This window comes from Hibiscus syriacus, unplaced genomic scaffold (genome assembly GCF_006381635.1).
Source record: "Hibiscus syriacus cultivar Baekdansim isolate YM2019G1 unplaced genomic scaffold, ASM638163v2 tig00110569_pilon, whole genome shotgun sequence".
Lineage (NCBI taxonomy): Eukaryota > Viridiplantae > Streptophyta > Magnoliopsida > Malvales > Malvaceae > Hibiscus > Hibiscus syriacus.
The window spans coordinates 1,291,935-1,316,681 of NW_024062784.1; the positions used below are offsets into that span (position 1 = coordinate 1,291,935).

The 24,747-nt window shown below is 33.7% G+C and overlaps 3 protein-coding genes across 4 annotated transcripts; all 3 read right to left on the reverse strand.

The window, feature by feature from the left end:
- Window positions 1-10,833: 10,833 nt before the first annotated feature.
- LOC120132550 (GATA transcription factor 5-like) lies at window positions 10,834-12,380 on the reverse strand. The gene is made up of 3 exons (XM_039149293.1): window positions 12,219-12,380; window positions 11,794-12,132; window positions 10,834-11,701 (listed from the first exon to the last, which is right to left on the reverse strand). Exons 1-3 carry the CDS (start codon window positions 12,333-12,335, stop codon window positions 11,009-11,011), a joined length of 1,149 nt encoding a protein of 382 aa, XP_039005224.1. The 5' UTR covers window positions 12,336-12,380; the 3' UTR covers window positions 10,834-11,008.
- A 3,284-nt stretch (window positions 12,381-15,664) lies between these two features.
- On the reverse strand, window positions 15,665-18,994 carry LOC120132715 (probable methyltransferase PMT27). The gene is made up of 7 exons (XM_039149410.1): window positions 17,617-18,994; window positions 17,385-17,534; window positions 16,917-17,298; window positions 16,662-16,836; window positions 16,313-16,585; window positions 16,034-16,228; window positions 15,665-15,943 (listed from the first exon to the last, which is right to left on the reverse strand). Exons 1-7 carry the CDS (start codon window positions 18,967-18,969, stop codon window positions 15,727-15,729), a joined length of 2,745 nt encoding a protein of 914 aa, XP_039005341.1. The 5' UTR covers window positions 18,970-18,994; the 3' UTR covers window positions 15,665-15,726.
- Window positions 18,995-20,328: 1,334 nt separating this feature from the next.
- Window positions 20,329-22,768, reverse strand: LOC120132593 (mitogen-activated protein kinase 7-like). Of its 2 annotated transcripts, none has more exons than XM_039149332.1 (3): window positions 22,393-22,768; window positions 21,866-22,296; window positions 20,329-21,146 (listed from the first exon to the last, which is right to left on the reverse strand). In XM_039149332.1, the coding sequence occupies exons 2-3, from the start codon at window positions 22,286-22,288 to the stop codon at window positions 20,466-20,468; spliced, it is 1,104 nt and encodes a 367-aa protein (XP_039005263.1). In that variant the 5' UTR covers window positions 22,289-22,296; window positions 22,393-22,768; the 3' UTR covers window positions 20,329-20,465. The 2 variants fall into 2 exon arrangements, with proteins under 2 accessions (XP_039005263.1, XP_039005264.1); XM_039149333.1 differs by having other exon boundaries at window positions 21,866-22,292; window positions 22,391-22,768.
- Window positions 22,769-24,747: the final 1,979 nt, after the last annotated feature.

Here is a 24,747-nt window from a genome sequence, read left to right on the forward strand (position 1 = left end):
AGTAATTATACCCCAAATTCTTGAGAACACTCTCTCTCAAAGAGAAACTTAAAAAATTTGCAAACTTACAGAAAAACCATTCAAAGAAATATTATTCTGTATTAATATACATAATTAAAATATTTTTGTTAATACCATTGAAAACTAGACTAGAATAAGAATCTAACCATCTAAGGAACTTATTCTATTTCAACTTATACAATTTATAACAAATTTTCAAAGTTGACTGACAGAAGCTGCTTTGAGCAGAATCCGCTGCCCCATTTTCTGCCCTATTATCGATTAAAAATTTATATATTTTCGTATACACCTCAAAATTAGTAGTCGTATATTGTAAATGAAACTATACTAACATACAAATCCAAAGGTATAAGATCATCCTCTAATCAATTCTACATAATTTATAGTAAATTTCTAAACTCCCTGTTTGAATCAAAATTTCTAGACAACTTTATTTAATTAGCATTTTTAACTCATTCTGTAATTCTATAAGCTTATCAAATGAACATATATGATTGAACCACAATTCACATAACATTAGGAGTTACTTATTACCATAGTAACTCCTTCACTGGCTCATCGCAAGTCAATGTTTGTGCGATAACATAAATACAAATTAAATGCACTCACATTTGTCTCAATATTCGAAGCTTCTTCACAATAATCTTTTCAATCTCGTACTTTTTCCTTCCCTTTCAAGTTACTTGGTTCACTAGATTTATTGTGGTCTGACAACGTCATATAATAACATAAAATATTCAAACTATATGTTAGTATCGAACTAACATAATCTAATCTTAAATATAAAATTCGATAGAAATAAAATCAATACTTAAATCGATATATAACTAAATCGTACTTCCCTCGAAATTTCAAACTTCTCAAAAATATTCCTCAAATTCCATAAATATTTATTTCCGTTATTAATCCTTCAACTTTTGCCATTTACACAATCAAGCCACTAATTATGAATTCTTTCTATAATTCATCTTAACTTTACCATTAAATTCATAATGATCCTTCGCCATTATTGTTGAGTTAATCGATCGGATGAATAGGCCAAGAGGGGGTGAATTGACAATTAAAACTTTGGTGTAAGCTTTGACAGAAAATTGAAAAGATTTGCACAACGATTTAGAGTGGTTCGACTTTCTTAACCAAAGTCTACGTCCACTACCTTAGCTATCCACACTAAGGATTTTCCACAAATTCACTAATTTGTCTTTCTTTTGAGGACAAAGAGTAACCTTACAACTCCCTCAATAATTATACCCCAAATTCTTGAGAACACACTCTCTCAAAGAGAAACTTACAAAATTTGCAAACTTACAGAAAAACCTCACAAGGTAGAATGTTTGAATAATTCTAGAACAAAAAAAGAACACTCAAGAATGAATACTATTGTGCACAAATAGTGTTCTTGAAAGCAAAATCAATATTAAAAGGATTTTGGCTTGAATTGCTCAAACAATAAGTTTAAGGCTTTCTCTCTTTGAATTCTTTCTCAAAACTTGTTTCTTGTTCTTCATCAATGGCTTCAAGACTTGTTTAAATACACCTTGGATCGATTCTGAACTTTGGAAAATTTGGTGGAGTCAATAGAGTCGTTGTGGTGTGAAATCCTCTTCAAAAAGTTGTTGGGAGTGTATGGGTATCTGTACACCTTCATAGGGGTATCGTTACTACCTGTATAAAATTCAAATATTTCGACCGTTGCAAAACCAATCATATCGGTAACTCTCAAGTCCGACTCATATCTAAAATGTATCTATATTTTTTTGTCTAAATCTATTTTTTAGCCTAATGTTTTCATATAAACTTTTCTAAATTTTAGAAAAAATTGATCTTTTCTAAATTGTATATCCTTGTTTAATTTAATTGAGGAGTTAATTTCATCATATGTCTTCAAACTATAACCCTTATTTTAAATTGGTCCTTAAACTTTTGAATTTTTCAATTTTATCCCTAAACTATGACTATCATTCTATATTAATCCTTAAACTTTTGAACATTTCAATTTTATCCCTAAACTATGTCCTTCTTTCTAAATTAGTCCCCAAACCTTTTGAGCATTTCAAATTCATCCCAAATTCATCCCAAATTCATCCAATTATGTAATTAGTTTCAACCATAATTCAACCTAAATTTTGTATTTTTTTCAAACATATAATAATATAACTTGGCTTAACGATTTTTAACAAGGGATGTGACTACTATATATGTAACATCCTCAATATCGGGTTAGTGACCAAATTGTAAAATTTTAGAATTTGGTGATTAAAGTAGAATAGTTGAATAGTTAAATGATTTATTTGGGAATATTTCCTGAAAGTTATTAGTAATTATCCAAAGAATTAAAGGGAAAATGGTCATTTAACCAATAAATGAATTAAAAATGATATGTTAGGGGTTATATATAGGGGAAATGGATAAGAAGAAGGAAAATATCTAGAGAATTCTCCATTCTTCTTCTTCCTCAACGTGTGTCCAAGAGCAAAGGTGAGTTTTCTGTCTAGTTAATTAATTGTTGATTTTAAGGTTGAGTTATGATCATTAGATTATAACTAAGCTTAAGGAAAGCTTAACTTATCTTAAAATCAAAAGATAAAAGAGTTAGGAGAGATTAAAGATTTTGAGTTCTTGAGTGAAATCTTGAAATAGAGTTGATAAGTTGAATTTGAAGTTAAATTTGACTTGTCATCAACTTAATTAAGAAGTATTAAGTGTTAGAATTGGATTTGAAACATGTTGAAAATTGGGTAAGATTTTTGAAGTTCATAAAGAGGAGAAGATTTTGAGGTTTAAGATGTGATAAATGAGTAGAAATTAGTTTAATTGTGTTTATTTGAGTTAAGAATATGAAAGGGAATGAAACATGAAGAATTGAAGTGGAAATAGTGAATTTTCGTGCATGAACAATGTTTTATGGGAAAAAATTCCAGATTATGCAGGGGGTACAGATACCCCCTAGGGAGTATCGATTCCCCCCTAAAGAAAAAAAATGGAATTTTGGTTCATTAAACTAGCTTAAGTTATTAACATCAAGGTTAAGGTTTAGGTTTTTGATAATTGTTTTGAAAATTATATTTATGTAGATATTGAGCCTAAACAAGTTCCGAAACAATCAAAGAATTAGGATCGAATCAAAGCAAGGCTAAGGTGAGTACAATTTAATTTGTACTTAGGTTATTGAACAAACATTGGCTTGCGATGAGCCAGTGACAGAGTTATTGTGGTAAGACGTGACTCCTAAAATATTATTCGATTTGTGATTGATATGATGCTTATGTGGCATGAGTGTATGTGATATATATATATATATATATATATATATATATATATATATATATATATATATATATATATATATATATATATATATATATATATATATATATATATCATTGCATAAGTTACATGAATGGTGTAAATATATGCTAGTGTAATAAGACATAGGAACCGGTATAAGTGATATATATATATATATATATATATATATATGTATATATGTTTATATAAGCTTATGATATTGATATAATAAACGATATGGATATGTGATATATGAACATAGAAGATTAAGTGAATGAACATAGACGAGATATAAGAATAAGATATGAATAAAATGATATGAGTTATATGGGAAATATATGTGAACAAGATATGATATATATATATATATAGGTTTATATGAAACCATGCAAAGTGATACGAGCTATGTGACATATGAAATCATATGATAAGTGATATGAATTACACGAAGATAAACTACGTGATAATATGCCCATGTGATATGAGATATATGTTTATACATACATATGGTATGTGACATAAGAGAAAGAAATATGTGATCATATGAAATGTGATAAAGAGCTATGTGAAATAACAAGTGATATGAAATGTATAAATGATAATGCCCATGTTATGTGATATGAGAGCTAGTGGTATATTTGGCATGCTAAGAGTCGAGGGTTTCATAGGTCATTCGGGACAACTCATAGGTCCTTCGGGACATATTCACAAGTCCTTCGGGACAAATTTCATATGCCACTCAGTGGGACTTATACGAGCTGTGGTGACAGCAATAGTGCACAACCTCAATGTATTCGAATACCTTGAGTTCTCGGTAATGTACATGGGTCTATAAAAGATATCAAAAGTATTTATAAGATTTATATGTGATACTGTGTGTATTCCTAAGTGAAATGTATTTGTTATATGAGATTGGAAATCGTTTAAGCACTAGTGTGATTTAGAGTTTATAGTATATACTGATATGGTATAAAAAGAAATTAATGATGATAAAATGAGAAATGATAAACATGTTATTGATGTTATGTTACATGATATGTGCATGTATGTATATGTTACATAGAAGAATATATGTTTTGGTATGATAAAACAATATCAAATGTTTATGCATTGTAGAAGTTACAGTTAGCATATAATTATGTTTTATATGCCTCACTAAGTCATCGACTTAGAATGTGATTGTTTCACACGTAGGTTGGGAAAGCGAAAAAGAGAAGTAAAGAGGAACAAGACAGGTCAGTTCCCCTTACCGAAGATCAGATCAAAAAAGTAGTTGAATTACATGTATTTGGTTATATAGAATTTAGTTGGCATGTAATATAAAAGATTTGAATCTAATATGCTCTGAACAAGTTTTGTAATGTTTTAAACGTATTTTTGTAAATGGTAAATGTATAGAGATAATTTAAGAGTTTATATCTGTTTTACGGAAGTACTGTAGCAGGGTATCGGTTCCCTGTAGCAGGGGAATCAGTTCCCCTCTGACAATCTGGAAAATTTTTAACATTCGACACTGTTCATGGCACTGTTTACAGTAATGTTCATTATTGTTCACGGTAATATTCATACCGTATTTTACTGTTTATAAATACATTTTTGACTCGAAATTTTATATGAAATATAATATGAAATATAATTTGATAGAATATTGTGGTATTTTCTTAAAATGAGTTCAAATGTTCTGTTATTTTGTAAGAATAAAGGTTTTAAAAGTTAATGTGACATCTCGGACTCGTATCCAGGTCAGATACGGGTTGGGGTGTTACAATATACATATAGTCTAAGATGAAATTGGGATGCTTAAAAGGTTTGGGGACTAATTTAGAATGAATGTCATAGTTTAGGGATGAAATTGAAATGTTCAAAAGTTTAAAAACTAGTTTTAAAATGATAGTCATAATTTAGGGATAAAATCAAAATATTTAAAAGTTTAAGGACTAATTTAAACTGAAGATCCTATATTGAAGACATATAACGCGATTAAGTCTTAATTATTTTATATAAAATCGGTTGTTAGTATGTTTTTTTATAGATATTTTGTGGGGTCATGTTATTGACGGGGAGGAGCTAAGAGGGGGAAGAGTGTAAAGCGAACTAATGTGTAAAAAGAGTATGTGAAACCAAATGTGTAATTCAAGGTTTTCGTCTGTGCATTTAGTCCAGAGTCATTAAATTGCATATGGGAAGTGGCCAACCTTCGTGAGACAACAACGCTAGTGGCACGGCAAGAACTCCGCTTACAATCGGGAATAGGGTAAACTCCGTGTTTATAGTATTTAAATTATTAGTTTTAATATGTTTTAATATTTAAATCTTTAATTTTTTTTATAATCATACTTAAAGTTTAATTTTTATTTCATTTTAGTATATGTCAAAAGCGTAACGTTAAGTTTTGAAGAAAAAAACTGAAAGTTTATGTACTAAAACTGATCAAAACTAATAGTTTAAATACAAAAACGGACCGATATTGATAATTTAGGTACAAAACACATTAATTTTTTTAATGATAAAATACTAAAATGAAAAAAAACTAAATATTAGGTATATTTTAATAAAATAAAAGTTTAAATATTAAAACTGATCAAAATTAATAGTTTAGATATTAAATACATAATTTACTCTTAAAAATATTGTCTTTCGTGAATAAATTTCGTCCTAATGGTCTCTATTTAATTTTATAAAAAGTTTGATATTGAAGAAGTCTTCTTATTGTAATTTTCTTGGTTGGATTATTGATTTGTTGTTAGTATATATATATTGAAACTGTGTGGTTAAACAAGGACAACGGGAACTGTCACAAGATAAATAAAAAGAATTTGTGTAGCTTAAAGTTGTACGTTTAACTTTGAAGCACGTTGGGAGGGGCAGTTATACTTGCATCATCACAAAGTAAAGGTATGTTGAACATACAAATTACATAAATAATCTTTCGATTATAGGATAATAATTTATTGAGTCACTTGAATATTAAAAGTTACAAAATAATCCTTTGACGGTAGGGAATTGCTTTGTTGAGTCCTTTGACTATTCATTATGTTCCAAAAGTGTCATTTTCTGTTAAAAACTTAACGATCGTTTGAGTTGGACGTTAACTTGTTGACTGGGGTATGATACTCATTTAAGATTATGATATCATATTTTATCATATCTCGGTCAGTAGGTCAACGTACAACTCAGATTGTCGTCAAAATTTTAATGGAAAAGGACGGGTTTGGAACTCAATTAATAATCGGGTGACCATTTTGTAATTTTTAATAGTCGGGTGATCATTTTGTAACTTTTAATAGTCGATGGGCTCAACGAAGCAACGTCCTATAGTTTGAGGACCATTTTGTGACTTTTAATAGTCAAAAAACCTAATAAAATATTATCTTATAGTCAATGGACTATTTATGTACTTTATACCCAATCAATTAAAACCTATTACCATTAGTTGACTATGTCAAAAGCTATTTATTTTAAGGAATTGTCAAGATAAATCTAAGATGATCTCATGTATACTGAAAATACATGTTTTAAAAATATAAAACTCTAAGTCTTAACTTTTAATTTTTAATTTTTAAGTAAAGAGTGCTGATAGAAGTGGTTAATATTCAGAAATTTAAGCTTGTAAGGTCAAGTTCGAATCTTACCATTGTCACTCTTGGTGGACAATCTGTAAATTCTTATATAAATTCGTATTGGATCTTAGGTATACCAGACCCTGGACTGGAGAGCCACCCATGACCTAAACTTTAGCTAGTCATAACTTATAATTTTTAAATTCTAAACCCATAGACTCTAAATCTTAAATAAAACATACATAAGTAAACACTTTTATATAAACTAAAATTTACATTCCTAAACATAAACATTGTCATTTTCTTTTTAACCTAAACATTGTCATTTTCTTTTTTAAACGAAACCTGAAAGAGTAGCATAAATAAAGGTTGTTTGCTTTCTTGTCCCTTTGAACTTGTCATTCGCTTGATCATAGAACTCCCCACCAAAAGCTAAAACGTGTACTTTGCACTAATAAAGCTCACTTGCTTTTTGATGTGCAACTTTATCCAAAAAACAATAAGGGTTAACTATAGTATTAGTCACTATATTTTTTAGCTGTGTATTGATTTATCATTAAACTTTAAAATATTTCAACTTAAGCAATTTTAGTTTGTGTTAAGTTAGATGTTACTTTAATTATAACTCAGCATCGCAGCTGATATAGTATGCCGTTTATACTATACTTATTTGATTATTTACGAATTTATTATATTTAAAATGTATAATAAAAGTCTTAAAAAAGTGTTTTCACGATTTAAAAGTCTTGATGATTTATCTTATTTACGACTCGCAACCATTTAACATTAAACGCTCACACTTTTGATATTTTTTATGTTTAAATCCGAAACTTTAAGAAATAACAATTTTTTTACCACTGAGATCGTTTTGTTCTTGTTGCATTATCTTATTTTGCTCTCTCTACTGTATCTTTCCAGCGTATTATATGCAATTATGAACATGCAAAGTCCCCCCCCCCTTCCGCTACTGAACAAAAAGCGAGGAAATTGTCGAATATAGGGCTTAGGGGCGGCGGCCATGGCGTGATTGGAAATGATCGGATTCAGTGACAGAGAATAAATAACATAGGTTGACGAAATGGGGAAATTTTGCTTTTCTCACATGGAGAAATAATGAATATACTATTCGTTGGAGAACCTTACCTGGATTGCACTTCAACATGTTACAACTTACAAACATCCATTTAAAACCTAAACTCGAAATTGTCCAATTTTTGAGACGGAAACGAACACAAATTATCAATAAAAATAATAAAAAATTTAAATTATATAAGAATTTAAAATTTTTAAGAGGCAACCACTCTATAAACCCCTCCTAATCCATCCCTACTTACATCCGATGCTTATAATATGTCAACTACAATGCCCCCTCCTACATCAAAATGTCATTGGCCAAGCACAAGGTGGCATTGTCATCTTCATCGACCTTATATGGGTTAGGGCATACTTTAAGCTGCATCTACTATGCCACTTATACTCTGTGACTAAACCCTATAAGGCCCACTTTGTCAGCGTCTAAAGCAAATTAAATGGACATTGAAAAGATCAAGATTTGGAATGTTTGCAGGGCCAGTCACGTTTGGTCTGTGTTTCTACATTCGGTGCTTATTTGAGGACTAAAACGACCATTTCAATTTCCATTGGGTAGCCTAAAGTTCATTGTTACTCACTCACTTTGAGAAGAAAACTTGCTTACATAAATAATTTCGTTAAATTTTTTTATTAGATGTAGGATTAGGATAGCAAAGAGTCGGGTCAGATTAAATTTTTGACTAATTCAATTTAATTCAAGAAACAGATACACTCTATTTGAATCTAAATCGACTCAAAATTAAATAAATATCACGAATTTAAAGAGGTGTCATCTAATATAGTTTTAAGGCAAAAACTCATTAATTGAAGGAGAATGGTGTTCGTGGTCCGAGGGTACAATCGAAGCCCGCATTAGCCACTAGAAACAAGGGTGGGGACAAATTGCGGCTCATTGTTACAGCCTTTTGAAACATGTTTGATATCGGAAGCTCGGAGGTTGTACATGTGGGGACTGTTGGAAGCCAATCAGTTTGGTTTTCTTTTGCTACTGTAATTAACATGTATAAAAAGGATTGATGGGGTAAATGAAAGCAACAAGAGAAGTTGGAGTTTTGTGGCGGGGAAAGGAGGAAATGAAGGCAGACATGGCCGAGGGGTGGAGGTGGAAGTGGCGGAGGAAAAGGCAAAAGAAAGGGCAACGGCGGCGGTGGGTGTTGGACCAAGAAAATCAAATAGAGGATTGTGACATGGAATCAATTCACAACTATGGGATTTGATTTTCCACTAACAGTAGATACTCTATATGACTCAATCAAGTCAAGTATTTCCCACCTTTATTTGCAACTTAAATATCCTTTCCTATACCGAATCAAATAAGGGTAAAGTATACCGATGATTTTCGACTATAGGGGATTACTTTATTAAATCTTCCGATTATTAAATGTTATAAATGGTCTTGAAACTATAAAATATTGATTTTTTAAGTTCTTTTATTATTCAAAGTTATAAAATGATCACTCAGCTATTTATTATGTTTCAAACTCGTCATTTTCATTTAAAATATTGATAGTTGTCTAAGTTAAACATTAATATGATGATTAAGGTATGATAATAGCTTCAGATTCTTGGATCATATTTTATCATATCACAGTCAGTATGTTAACATTCAGCTCATAATATTGTTAGTTTTTTAACGAAAAATGACGAGTTTGGAATATAATGAATAGTTGGGTGGATGAACCTTTTGTAGTTTTTAATAATTAAAGGACTCAACAAAACAACAATCTATAATCGAAAGACTGTTTTATAATTTTCAATAGTCAAGATATTTAATAAAATAAAATATTATAATCAAGATATCATTTGTATACCTTACCCTCAATTTGCAACCTTAATACAACACGACCATTATACTATGTAATCTACATGTGGGGTTGTGGATCAACACAGGTAAAACTGTGGCCTAAGTGCTAAACAAGTGTCCAAAAATCAAAGGCAGGGGATATTTATTTTATCATCTTCACCACGGCACCGGATGATGGAAACTGTTGCAGATAAAACTAGATGTGATTAATGGGGTCCCAGCCTGTTTCAGATTTTATTTGATTTCCGAGGGAGGGAACAAAAACAAAAGACCGAACAGGGCAGATTATCGGTAACTTCAACCGGTTTTCTTACTACTTTGTCCAAATGTTCAATTTACTAAAGAATCGTCCAAAACCAACTTCAAAAAGTCCATATCCGTCCAACAAATTAAAACACCAAGCACGAAACTGCTTCGGGTACAACCACTCAAATACCTAAAACTAATCAGAATTTGAACTATTTTAGCTTTTTTCACTTCAAAGAACATATATATTATATGAAGCAATATAGCAAAGCACATAAGCCAAGTGCTCTGTCCCTAAGCCAAATGCAGTTTCCACCCATTTTTTTGAAAAATGTTGAATAATTTCAATGGGAAAACTTGGAAAATTAAGAGGGTAACCCACAAAATTCAAATCACTCAACTATGACCTTATTCTTGTTATACTCATTCAACTTCAAAATTTTAAAATTTTATCATTGAACTTTCAAATTTTTTCGCTTTTATCACCCTGCACTCAAATATTCAACACTCAACAGGGTTATGATTAGGCATCTTTCTTTAAAAAAATCATGAAAAGATCCTAAACTTTTCTTTTTTTTCTTTGTCAAAAGCCCTTGAAACTTTTTTTCCCCCTGATTTACTTTATTTTCTCGAGGTTAAAGCATCTTCTTTTTTCAAATTCTAATGGTGAAAAGGAGGAGAATGAGAAGACAAGCTTTATATTTTGATCCAACAAACCGACCAAAAACATTACAATTTTAAAATCCAATGATCAAATTAAAACTTTCTAAAGTTTAGTAACCAAATCAATGAAAGTTAAGTGATATGATTTATAGTTGATCCAAATTAAAAAGAAAAATTACTTTTGGGGGAAAAGAATGGAAGAATTATATTAAAAGAAGGGTACAATTCAAAATTTAAAATCCTACCTAAAATCTAAATGAGTTACGTCCCTACAATACTAGTGCAATTGATTTACAGCTCGAACTTAAACTAACTCTAGCACTCTACTTTAATGTTAACCAAAACTGGGAACGGAAGTCAGGGCTAAGCCGGGTTCGGCCGGACCTGAACCTTCATTCTGGCGTCGCATCTCCAACACTTTCCGATGATGGTTCGAGTGTAACTCGCTCGAGAACGTGGGGCTACAAGCCGGTCTATACTCGGGTAAAAGCCGACCCGACTTGAACCTGACACCGCAAGCGTTACACAAAGTCTTTGCTCCCATTGGACCAGCTCTCCATTGTGGCGTCTTTGTGACTCCGCAATGACTGCACCTACGCGTTGGCTGAGTCACATTCCCGACGTTTGACTCGGTCGCCGGTCTCTTCTTACGCTTTTTCTCCACCGAGAGCGACTCAGACGGCTCGAAGGCTGAACCGGGGACGCTGCTTGAGTAAACGATCCAAGGGCTTGAAGCTGAAAGGCTGGAGGAGGAAGATGACGATGTGGAACTTGAACAGGATTCTGTAAGAGAAGGGGAAGCGGCAAGGGACCAAACACCGCCGGTTCGACTGCGCTTGCTCCTGGCTTTGCCCGGAACAAGAGTTTTGAAACACGTTGTAACTGGGGTTTCCGGTTCGGGCAATTCGTTGTCCGGCAACTTTGGTTTTTCCGTTAACGTTCCGGTGGGATACGCCGCCGCAGAGTGTTCCGAGAAGGAATCCTCAACGAAATGAGACAGCCATTCAAGGCTTGCCACGTCATCCGCCTGTAAAAATGTCACCTTTTTCACCATTACCCCGAACTAAAAACAGCAAAAAACTTGCATAACAAAAAAAAGGGTTATATTTTTCAAAGTACCGGAACGGCGAGCTCGTCGGTGGATAAAGAAGTGTAATCAAAATTGGTAGTTTCGTCGGAAAAATGTTGCTCTTGGCTTAGCTTTTGTCGCTTATGCGAAGAAGAAGAAGAAGAAACTGGTACTTCTTTTCCTTCTTCTTCAGGTTCGTGATGTTGTTCGAGGAACCCGTCTTCGTTACTGAAGTCAAAAAGGTCGTCGACAGAGAAATCATCACAAGAAACTCCATTTCCTCCATTATTTACGACCAAAATATCATCCAAAAACGCTTGGGGACTTGATTTCATACCCATCTCCTTTCTAAAACTGCTCTTCAAAGCTGCTTCAACGCATTCCATTTCCTAAAACAAGCACGTTAAGGAAAAAACTCAAAAATCTAAAAACAACCCAGAAAAAGAAGAAGCAAAAGCTAAAAGCTTTTCAGTACCTGAAGAGAGGATGATAACAGCAAAGGGGAGGTTGAAGTAAGCGGAGCAAATTGGAAGATAAACGGGTGGTGGTGAGTTTGGTAAAGCGTTGAGCGACGACGACAGAAAGCATCCATTGTTTGTTTATCTCTTCGTTTTTGTTTTTGTTTTACTTTTTCTTTCTTTTCTAGGATACAATCCCTGTATTTAATTTATTTTTACCTTTATGCGTTGCAAATCTATATATTTATAACAGTACAACTCTCATAAATTACTGAAAAACAAAAAGCTAACTGAATTTACGAACACTACCCTCTGGTTTATGTCGTGAAGACCTAGGAAAAAGAGTAACCTTTCTTCTGTTAATTTCTTTTTTCTTTTTTCTTTTACTTTTCCATTCTCTTATTTGTTAAGGACATCTCTTTTGACAAATATTACGTTTGAATTCCGCCACCGCGTTGATTGCTATCCGCCGCTCATATTGGTTGTTCTCCACCACTTCCTCCTTTTTATTTTTATTTTGAATTCGGGTAATTTACATCTATCATCATTAAACTTTATTTTTTAAATACGTTTGATTTCCTCATTGATTTAATACATTTCATTTTTTTATTATTCTGTTGTTAAACAGTTAACGACGTTAAAATAACATCATTTTAATAAAACAAAATTTTCACCAAAACGATATCGTTTTGCATCTATGTAATCAATGGCATAACATAGTTAGGTCAAGTGGGGCCATGAACTCCCAAAAAATTGAAAAATTTAGTTTTAATCCCTTAAATTTTTTAAAAATTTAATTTGCCCCACTAAATTTTTTTAATGTTCTTGATTAAATCCCTCCAATAATTTTTAAAAATTCTCATTAATTCTCTCAAATTTTAAAAAAATTTAGTTAGATCTCATTTTTTTGAAAAAAATATAATCTGAACTATTCAAAATTTTAATTTAAACCTCTAAATTTTTAAAGTTTTATGTTGACATCCCCAAATTCTATTACCAAGTTCCGCTATTGTATATAAAAGTCAATTTATAATGTTGTTAGTGAGAAAATAAAAAAGTGACAAAAAATCAAATATATTAAGTTCAGTGATAAAATTGAACGGAATTAAAGTACAATGAGTAAATATGAGATATAATAAAATTCAATAATAATTGATGTAATTTACCCTTTGAATTTTCGTTATGAAATTACTCCCCATTTTTTTAAAATTATTACTCCTGATTTATATCATATAAATTTGTTGAGATATTGTTTTTTAAATATTCTAATTTAATGTTTTATTTAATATTATATATTTTTGTTTAATTAAATACTTAAACGTAACTTTAAATTTCAATGTAATAGTTAGGATATATTACCAATAGTAGATTTTTTGGGATATATTACCGGGAATGTCATTATCTCATTCCCTTAGGTATTGTAACATTACCAACGTTTTGGACTAAAATGCCCTTAAATTTTTATTTTTTTTCAAAAATATCCTTCTTCTGTCATTGAATAATAAAAATTCTACAAAAGTTAAATAACAAATTTATCCTTAAATTATTTTAGATTTATAAAAAAAATCTATAAATAAAATTTTATATGAAGTTCAGGGGTTAAAAAAAATTTACCCTTTCATTAAACTTTTTTTATATTTTTAATTTTGTAAAAAAATTTATATATATATTATGAATTTAATTTTTAAAGAAAATATATAAATATTTTATAATTTGTAATATTATACAAATATATAATAAGGACAATTTGGTCAAATATACATTCTAATAATATTTTATTCCTTTAACCAAACACGGTAATCTTACCTTCCTGCTAAACCAACCAAACACAAAATATAACATTCCCAGTAATCTTATTTCTTGGTAATCTTTTATTCTCACTTGTAATCTTACATTCCGTGAACCAAACGCACCCTTAAAATTTTTTGGGGGTATTATTGCCATATTGTTTGGCGTGTTTGATATCATTGTATTAGTTTACTTGGTTGGCTTGCTGTACGTTTAAATGAAGGACACCTAAAACAAATAATGAAGTTCGTAGAAGGCTTTACTTTGCTTGAATGTTGATTTTCATGCTACGTTATGTCGTCTTTTTACCAAAGTGTTTCTTTCAGATTCAAGCCATTTTCTGTCGGTAGTTCCATTGCACCGCACACGAATATTTTAATGTTGTTTAAATATTTTCGATAGAACACTATTTAAAATGTTAATCTCGTTATCTAAAATGTAACTTTCTCTATAATATTTTCGGTTGTAATCGAAAACCTTAAAAAGATTAATATTTTAAGTAACGTTCCACCGTAAATATTAAAACAAAATTAACATTTCGATAACATCTTTCCTTAAACATCCTCATTTTCTCTACCTTTAATCGCACCATATATCCAAAACAATAATGTTTTCAAGATAACTTATTTCGTTTATTATCTAAACTATCAATTTTTGTCTGTTTTAATACTTAAATTTTTTTAAATTATACCTAAAATTTAGTTTTTGTTTTATTTTAGTAACATTGTTCAAAATTCAACGTTAAGTTTAAAAAAAACGAAAGTTTAGGTGTTAAAACGGATAAAAACTGATAGTTTAGGTACTATACGAGTTAAGTTTTTAACGGTGGATACTAAAATAAAACAAAAACTAAATGTTAGGTATGATTTTTAAAAAAAATAAAAATTTAGGTATTAAAATAGACTAAAAATAATAATTTATGTATTAAATACGTAGTTTAGTCATGTTTTTATTTGGTTGAGACTTTCAATTGGAACGTGGAGGAAAAATGTTGAAATTTTCGTGATAAAAAAAATTATTGTTATTATTAAGGATTTAATTTTGAGCATCATATATGTTAGAGGTGTGAGCGTTCAATGTCGAAAGGTTGAGAGTTATTACCCCAAATTAATCTAAAAAATTTCCTCTATAGTAGACCAAATTTATCATTATTATCCTATTGTATTTTCGCATCTATTTAGTCTTCAAAGTTGTTTAATTGCATTATTTTATATCCTTCCTTAACTTAAAAGCCTAAATTATAAACCCTAGGCTATAGTTTAAGATTTAGGTTTACGGTTTATAGGTTATGGAACTTGAATTAGGGTTTAGGGGTTTAAGTTAAATATAAGGTATACAATGATGCAATTGAACAACTTCGAAGGCTGAATTGATGCGAAAATACGATAGATATGAAAGTGATAAATTTAATCTATTATTAGTATCTTAATTTTTAATATGCATAAATAAATCATGAATGATTGAGATTATATATCATGATAATCACGTTAAGCCCTCTGATCATGGCTTGTCTCCCAACATTAAGACAAGATGAATTAATGATAAATATTGTATTCATCCATCATGATATTCGAATTGAGTGAAAGAAAGATACGAGCATGTGTTCGATATACGATGTTAATTTAATTTACTTGTATGACTCTCGAGCGAAAGGTCAAGAGTACCACATACACCCTAAACTCCAGGAATGATCGAACCATAATAAAAACCATGACCAAAATACAGATCGAGGATGCATCAAATGACGGCTTGATATGTTGTAGGTCGCCAATCACCTTTCTGGGCACTCAGTATCCCTTCTTGATCCTTGGAGAAAGTTAAATGAACTTCCCAGTGCAGTGATTTCAGCAAGTTCTCAACTTCGCTAATGGCATCCGATTCGTCTCGAACGATTAATTTCCCGCCCGGTCTGACGATTCTATCGACCTCTGCCAACGCAGGTTGAAGTTTGCACCTACGAACACCGGGAAAATGCAGATCGGTGATCGAAGAAGCGGTCGAGAAAGAAGATTATAAGGGGAAATCATGCTGTGATTAATTCTACCTTGTTTTCAGCTTGGAGAAAAGATGATCAGCGTGCAAGAGATCATACGATCTTGGATACGTGCTGAACGACTCGCACCAATCATGGTATATTCCGAAAAGACCGCGTTCGTAGATTATCGGAAGTGTATCGGGAGAATCAAAGTTCACCACATTCATCACCCATATATTAATGTCCTTCAAGGCTGCTGCAAACCTGCAGGCATCCAAGACGGGTCGATATGATAACTTCAATGCCTCTTTAGTAACACACGAAAAACGAAAGTGAAACGACCATTACCCTCCATAAACAGCTCTCATGTCCATCACATTTCTAACATTGGACCAACTGATTCCCAATCCGCTCATGTACAACTTGCTCACAACTCGAGTCCAGTGTTCGTAGTCCTTCGTAAAGTCTTGCGGAGCCGGTTTCCCGTAAATCCCCATTTGGGATCGGTTCAACCAATAAGGAGCTTTCTGTAGCCGATTAGGCCAGTTCGCGGGCCATCGTGCTCCTCTTTCGACCTGATTTATCGGCACTCGGTGCATACATGCACGCAGGGGTACATGCCTGAAACGAAACAAACAACAATGAATTTATTGCCTTACTTGGTGCATTAACATGAGAGTATGTGAAGAAAACCTACCAGACAGCATTTGCATCGTCTTTTTCATCGCACATTGGTGGATTATTCTCCGGTCGTTTGTCATAGCATTCGTTTGTGGTAGGTTTCTGATAGATGGCAGCAGCGATAGAGTTCAATTTGTCCTTCTTGATAGTCACAAGTTCCCAACAAATGGATTTCGTCAGGGCCAACATGGCTGCAAAACAAGCTTCGCATGATCAGATCTATGACAACCCGAAAACCATATTCGAATGAGATGTCCTGTCTATGTGTTACCCTTCCAAATTTCCACATCCTCCGAAAGTTTCTGGTATACAGGAGTGGCTGACCACACAAAATATCCTCCAGGCCTAAGAACACGGTTCAGTTCTAGCAGAAGCATGCCGTTTTCGATATGCCATGGCACCCTACACCGTGCACAGTGCACTAAATCAAACACATTACAAGGAAACGGTAGCCTCTGAGAACCCATCACAGCTGATATAGCAGGAATCCCCCTTTCGAGTGCGAATTGAACTTGAGCTTCGTGCTCGTCTTTGGGGGCGAATGACATCGTCAAGACATCTCGATCGAAAAGAAACCCTCCGAAGCTTGCAACACCACATCCAACATCTAAGACAACTCTGGATCGTTTACCCCATTTAATATTGGGTATTGCCTGCAACCAACAATAAACTAACATATTCTTCTTTCTCGAAGCATCAGATTTACAGATTCATAACTGAATCGAGTGTCGAACTTTACCTGTTGGAGAAAGTCGATGTAGTGGAGGGCGCCATGGATGAACTGGGTACCACCACCAGGGAAAGTCAAGAATTCACCGCTCACTTTAACCCAATTCTGATGCCCTTTGAACTCAGCCAGTTTCGTATGTGGAACATTATGGTACCATATCTACCAGACAACGATAAACAAGTTACAAAAACCGCCGCCGAAAATCGATAACGATCAGACAGGTTTGATTCAATGTTTTTACCTTGTTTCTGCTCTTAGGCCAGGAGATGGGCTTTTTGTATCCCACCGGAAGTGGGACTAAACACGTCGGGCCCTCCTCAGGGCAATGCCTCTCCCGGTGCTCGAAGTGCCTGGTGGTTTTTAATTTCTTCAAAGCTTTCAGGTTATCCAAACACGGAATGTAATCGGGACCGGTAGTGTGGTTGCATAAGTGCCACTTGTAACCGTAGAAGCTCTCTTTATCGTCCGATTCGTCTCTCCGTCTCTCCTTCTCGTTATCGGACTGAATCTTTTGCGACTTCCATGTCTTCTTCAATTCGGTGGACTCCTTCGGAATCGAATTGTCTAATGAATCTCCCGTGGTTGATTCGTTCTGTTGCTGACTTTCCTGATTCTGGCCTTCATTTTGGATGTCTTTCTCCGCTGTTTCCTGGTTCGTTGATGTCTTCAACAAACTGGGCAACGTATCTGTTTGCATTGTGTTTAGAAGTTCGTTCTGTTTATCCTTCGTTTCGTCGCTAAAACTGGCGTTTGCCCTCTGTTGCTCTTGATTCTGTTGTTGCTTGTTTCCCTTGGGTTCATCTTCCATCTCCGTTACATCATTCTTTAATCTCTCGGGATCATACTCCTTTGGTTTCACGTTCATCGTTGTTGTTTCCTTCATCTTTTTATTGCTTTTGTCGTCTCCTTTCTTCTTCTTTTTCTTCTTCGTCTTGTCGCCTCGACGTTCCTTCGGTTTCTCGTCGACTTGTTGCTTCTCCACGGCTCGAATTTGATCTTGATCGCCCGACGAATCCTTATTGTTGTTGCTGTTGTTGTTGTTTTCCTCTTGATTAACCTTGTTGGTTTCTTCATTACTCGTCTGCTTATTATTATCTTCAACTTCCCTGGGGATAATCTGCTTCGTTTGTTGGTTCTGAGTCAACACACTTTCCTTGGATATCTGAGTTTCACTCTGTTTCTGCTTCTCCCGTTCTTCAGCCGATTCTTTCCCGTGTAAACCACGTTGGGTTTCTTCAACAACCGAGTCTTTCCCTTTATCATCGTCCGACTCGCTGGTTTTATCGTCGTCGGGCTTGACTGCATCGTCAGGAAGTTGGTCGGGGTTATCCTCGAACACCGCTTTATCTTTATCTTCGGTGATTTTGGTGGGTTGCTCATCGTTTGAACCGGAGAATGCGATGTCTCCGTCGGTGTCTGTGACGGTGGCGCGGATGGTGGTGCGAGCGGTGGTCTGTGGGGATGAAACGGAGTTGGGAATGAGCATCCAAACAGCCAAAACGCATAAGGATACGAAAATGACAGTTGTGACGGTTGATGCATATGAAACTGAAGACGAACGCCTGGGGCCACGAGACTTTCCCCCGATCGCCATTGTTCGGAGTGGAAATGAAGTGAAATTTGATAGAAGTGAGATTAAAAAAGACAGCGGAGAAGATGAAAAGCTTTGTTTGTGGAATAGATGTAAGAAGAGAGAAGAAACATTCTAAGTTGGAATTCCTCAAAGATCCGAAAGAGTTGGACAAGGAGAGTTCGTTGGGAAAATTGTGTTCCTCGTTTATGAAATACCCATTAGCATCACGTTTTCTAAATTTCTTATCAACCAAACAAAACCCAAATCAAAATGTCTGTCTCACAATTTCACAAAGCCCACTTATTTTGATTCTAGCCCAAGCAACGGCTAGATTCTAGGGTAAAGTACATAAATGGTCCTCGACTATAGCGTATTATTTTATTAAGTCCCTCAACTATTAAAGTTACAAAATAGTCCTTCAACTATAGAGTGTTGCTTGTTAAGTCATTCGACTATTAAAAGTTATAAAATGATCAATCGACTATTCATTATATTCCAAACTCGTCATTTTCTGTTAAAAAATTGACGTTGTCTAAGCTGGATGTTAACATGATGACCGAGATACGATAGTTGTTTGAGAACATGTGATCAAATTTTAGCATATCAAAGCTAGTAGGTTAACTTCCGCTCAAAATGCCGTTACTTTTTTAACGAAAATGATGAGTTTGGAACATAATGAATAGTCATATCATCATTTTATAACTTTTAATAGTCAAGGGACTCAACAAAATAACACTCTATAGTTGAAGGATAATTTTGTAACTTCTAATAGTTAAAGGACTTAATAAAACAATATTATATAGTCACCGTTTGTGTACTTTACCCTAGGTTCTAATTAAAAGGATTACTAGTCCCTTAACTTGTACATTTTGATCATATTTAATGTTACATTTTGGTTCTATTTTGGTCACAAGTCGTTAAAAAATTAACGATGATATTGATGTGTCACCCCGTAAGGTAATATCACATCATCATTAAAAAAAATCATATAAGCATTTCTGTTTATTTTTTTAACTGTGGGGACCAAAATGGAATTAAAACATAACATTAGGTATGATTGTGAAGAAAAATATAATCGGGTGACCAAAACAAAACCGTAATATTATGTTGATGACTAAATACGTAATTTACCCTAAAATCTATTTCAACAACGTGTCCTCTTTTTAATCAAAAGCTAACAGAAGAAGTATATTCTTGTACTAATTAGATATACTGAACTTTTCAAACCGAATCGAAACAAGATTCAGATTGCAAACTCTAACAACAAATTTGTTTGTCCAGTGATTATTCTCTTGTTGATTTGTGTGTTCTTCGCTGTTCTACACCACAAAGTGTTTGATTGTTCTTATGGTTGTTCTACACCAGGGCCCAAACAAGCTACGGTAATAATCGAGATGTTAAAACAAAATATTGGTACAAATGCAAAGTTCAATGGCAGATGTCTCGATGGTGTTCTTCTAGGTTAAACAACGTGATTGGTTCAACCAAAACCAAGCATTAGCTTAAAACAATGTCATCTAATCAGTTGCAGATGCATCCTCTGGGTGGTAATGTAGCATCTCAATCCACATCATCTCCCTAACATCTTCTCCCGAGTTCCCGTCTATGTTGAGATTGATGGGGACTTGAGCAGGTGGATCACACCTTGGATCATATAGGTCCGACATGTACGGATGTAGGAGCGATTCCGTGACCGAAATTCTCTTAGATGGGTCGAACACAAGCATCCTTTGCAACAAATCTATTGCTAACGGATCGGCTTGTGGGTATAAATGGGAAAGATGGGTGCCCCTAGAATAAGGTAGTGACTTGATGAATCTCCGGGCTTTGGGGTTATCGATAAACCGAAGATCAGCCTCTTGTTGGCTTCCAAGGACATTGATAATTAGCTTAAGCTGGTTGAGGCATTCCGTTCCAGGAAAGACGGGTTTCCGACCAAGAATCTCAGCAAAGATGCATCCTACCGACCAAACATCAATGGAGGTCCCGTAATTGTCACAACAGAGCAGGAGCTCAGGTGCACGGTACCAGCGGGTGACGACATACTCCGTCATGAATTGTTCATTACCTCTGCTGGTCCGGGCCAGCCCGAAATCACATATCTTCAAGTCACAGTTAGCATTGACAAGGAGATTCCCTGGCTTCAAGTCCCGGTGAAGGATATTTGCCGAGTGAAGGTACTTCAGCCCACGTAGTAACTAAAATACGAACTAAAGGTTAGTAACAAGCAGACAATACAAAACACGAAAAAATTAAGCAAAGAAACTTGCTAGAGCTGTTTACGTATCCGAGTTTCTAAATTACAGCAATGCCGAAGAGGTTTACCGTTACTCGTACGATTGTAATTGAGACAAGAAGTTTCCCTACACATTTACAGGATACATATCCTATTCTGCGAGCATTTGATGAAGCAATTAAGTTGTCAACAAGAAAAGCCGAAAGAGGGAATCATGGCATATTTACTTACTTGCAAAGAAAGTAAACCGAACGAGATAGAATGAAGAAGGAAAGAGGGCTAAGAAGAAACAAAGGCCTTTGCCTTAGATTGCATATTCAGAGCACACGAGACGGAAACGACTTTAAATTTTACTTGCAATGTTTTACTCGAGATCATGATCGAGTTTTTTTTGCTAATACGAACTTTTAGGCCTTGCAAAATGGGGAAATCAAACAATAAAATGTTAACAAGTCTAATGATCTATATCCATATACCACATTACTCCAACTCGATTGCTAGTGTCAAAACACGAGTCTTTGTAAAAAAACGAAGAGCCAGGTAGATACATACATGCAGCCAATACTAGAATTACCATCTAGAGTTGGTTAGTATTCGTAAGGCCTAAATTACCATTTTTAACTTTTATCTCAACACAGGCAGATCACAATAAGAAGAGAAGGGTGAGTGAGTTCACAGTACCTGAAAAATGAAATACTTGCAATGATCATTAGAAAGAGGCTGAGAGGACTTGATGATCTGATGCAAATCCGTGTCCATAAGCTCATAAACCAAATAAACATCCTTAAAGCTGGTTCTCTGAGTTGGCATCATGACATCCTTCAAGGCAATCACGTTGTCATGTTGGATGTGTCTGAGAAGTCTCAACTCCCTCAGAGTTCTCAACGCGTCCACAGGATAGTCAAACGCATTGTTGATCTTCTTTATGGCCACTTTCTCATTGGTTTCCCTGTTGATCGCCGAGCAAACTACACCGTATGCTCCTCTCCCTATAGGCTTGATCGGATAGTAATTCGTGTCGATCTCGAAAAGGGTCTGCCACATTGAAAAGTAATGCTTACCTATAGCCTGCACCCTATTCGGTGGCTCTACAGGCATCGCCATTGCTCTGTAAAATCCCCAGAAACAAAGGATCAGCATTAAGAAAGGAAACTTAACCCAAAGAGATAAGGAAAACAAAAACAAAAGGTTTGAGATCAATCTTACATGTTGCTTCTTCTTCTTTGACTTGATCTTTAAAAAAAACTCAACTAGTTGCTACCCTTTTCTTCAATCTACCAGCAAAGTCCAAATTCACCAGCTTTCAAATCATTTCTGTAAAATTCTGGTCCTTCACCATTGCTTCCAAAAAACCCAAATTTTTTGCCCATCCTTTTCTTCAACCTCTAAAACAACTCCAAAAAAAAAAAAATGGGTCTTCGAGCAAAAGGCTTATCCAAAACAGAGAGAAACGGTCTCTACTCTGGTTCAGAATTTTTTATCAGACCAACGAGACAAAAGGGCATGGACGTGAAGCGCACACGGCATTTCCCTTGGGGCAAAAAACGGCATCTACTATTCTACATACTGCTTTGGACCTTGGGGGCTTCACCTTTTAGGAAATATCAATATTCTCTCTCTCCATGTACATAATATAATCTTAAATTATCAGAACAAAGAAGATGAAAAATCGTTTTTTTTCCAAATAATTTGCAGTTTGGCCTAATTAAGCTTTGCCACGCACAAATCTGCAACTTCTCTGTTTCTTTCCACTTTCCCACAAAATTTGGGAAAAAGAGAACTCTTTAAATACTACTAGGAAGTTACTATATTGAGATAATTTCTTTCTAGGCTTATAATTTGGTAAAGTTATTTAACTTTTTCCCAAGGAATGGTTGGATGGATGACCAAATTAATTGTTTGAAACCTATTACATTTGTTAAGAAAGAACAGAAAATATCATTTAAATTGCAGGTATCTGGTTTTTTTTTCCAGTTTTTTTTATACTTTTCTTTAAAATCATATTGATAATGACCATCCAGCTCAGTTGGCAGAGCATAAGGTTCTTAATCTTGAAGTCGTGGGATCAAGTCTCACGGATGACATTTTATAATTCGGAGGTCTCCTACGAAAATTACTCTCAACCTAGTGTTAGAGGCAACCTACTATCTTACCTCCCTTTATCCCATTACATATGGAAACAAGAGACACTCATTTTAAAATCATATTGACATGGCTTTGGTTATTTTATTCCGTTATCATATATTTTGTTTAAATTTTAATATCTCTATTCGGAATCAAAGTATTAAAATTTTTCTCTTTATTTTTTCAACGAACATCTTATCATTTTCTACTATTAATTTCAGTCTTTAATTTTTCACATCTAAGCTAATAACCCTAAAATTATAAAACTAATTTTTTTTACATAATGTAATTGTACCATACTCGATGTAAAATGACAGTCAAAGCCTTTAAAATGAGTTCAAAATTATCTAACACTAAAGCGTAAAGAATTGACCGACTAATAGATTCATCGCTTCTTGATAGAGTTTATTACATTAACCTTATCAGATTAGTTTGCACATGACATGAGATAATGCTGTTTAAATTCTTTTAGTTGTGGAGTTTGGTGGGGGTGGACTAATTGCTAAAAGAAGCAAACATTTTGACATAATTTTTTTCCTGATGATATCGATGTGTTTAGGGATGGATGCATAATTTTATATTGAGAGTGAATCTAAATTTATAAAATTTTAGGGATAAATTTGAATTTATAAAATTTTTGAGAGGATGAAAATATAATTTTAATAAAAAAAAATACACAAAAAACTTAAAATATATGATGATTTTAAATTTTCAATAGATCGACTATCTCTGCTATCTTTCCTAAATTTTTCTCTGGATGTGTTAATGGTTAATATCTAATGTCGGTGTTACCATCAAACTTAGCCAAATGCTCATATGTTTTCTTTTCAAAAGAATATGAGAAATTGTCATGATGTAGTTTAGTTAAATGGAACGTCAAATTTATTTAATAGGTGTGGTTCGTCAGTCATCATTATGGGTTTAACGCATGCATCCCAAAGACATAAGAAATAGCAAAGGCCCAAAGACAAATAAGAAATTCTGATTAGGTGTCCACTCGAGTAAGCCCAAATATCTTACAAATGATCTGTCCAAAAAATTACTCGAGCAAAAAAATATTAGTAGAAGGTATAAGAAGTTTCTCCATTAAAAAAAATTAATGTAATTATCGTATTAATTTTTTAGAAAATAAATTTAATGTGATTTTTTTTATCAATATTTTTTATCATTGAGTGTTGGGGATGACAATTTCATCTTCATCCGATGGTTCCGACCTGATTAGGTCGGATTTTTTTTAAAAAAATATTTGGGCTTGGGTCGATTCGGGTTCGGGTGGAGGGAGGAAAAACTCCGACCCGACGAAAATAATGTTAATTTTTCTTTAAAATTTTATTATTTTTTTAAAATTAAATCCTTAATTTATACCAGGTCAATCGGGTCAGATTTATACTCTAAACACCTGGGTCGGGTCGGGTTGAGAATATATATTTTTCGAATAA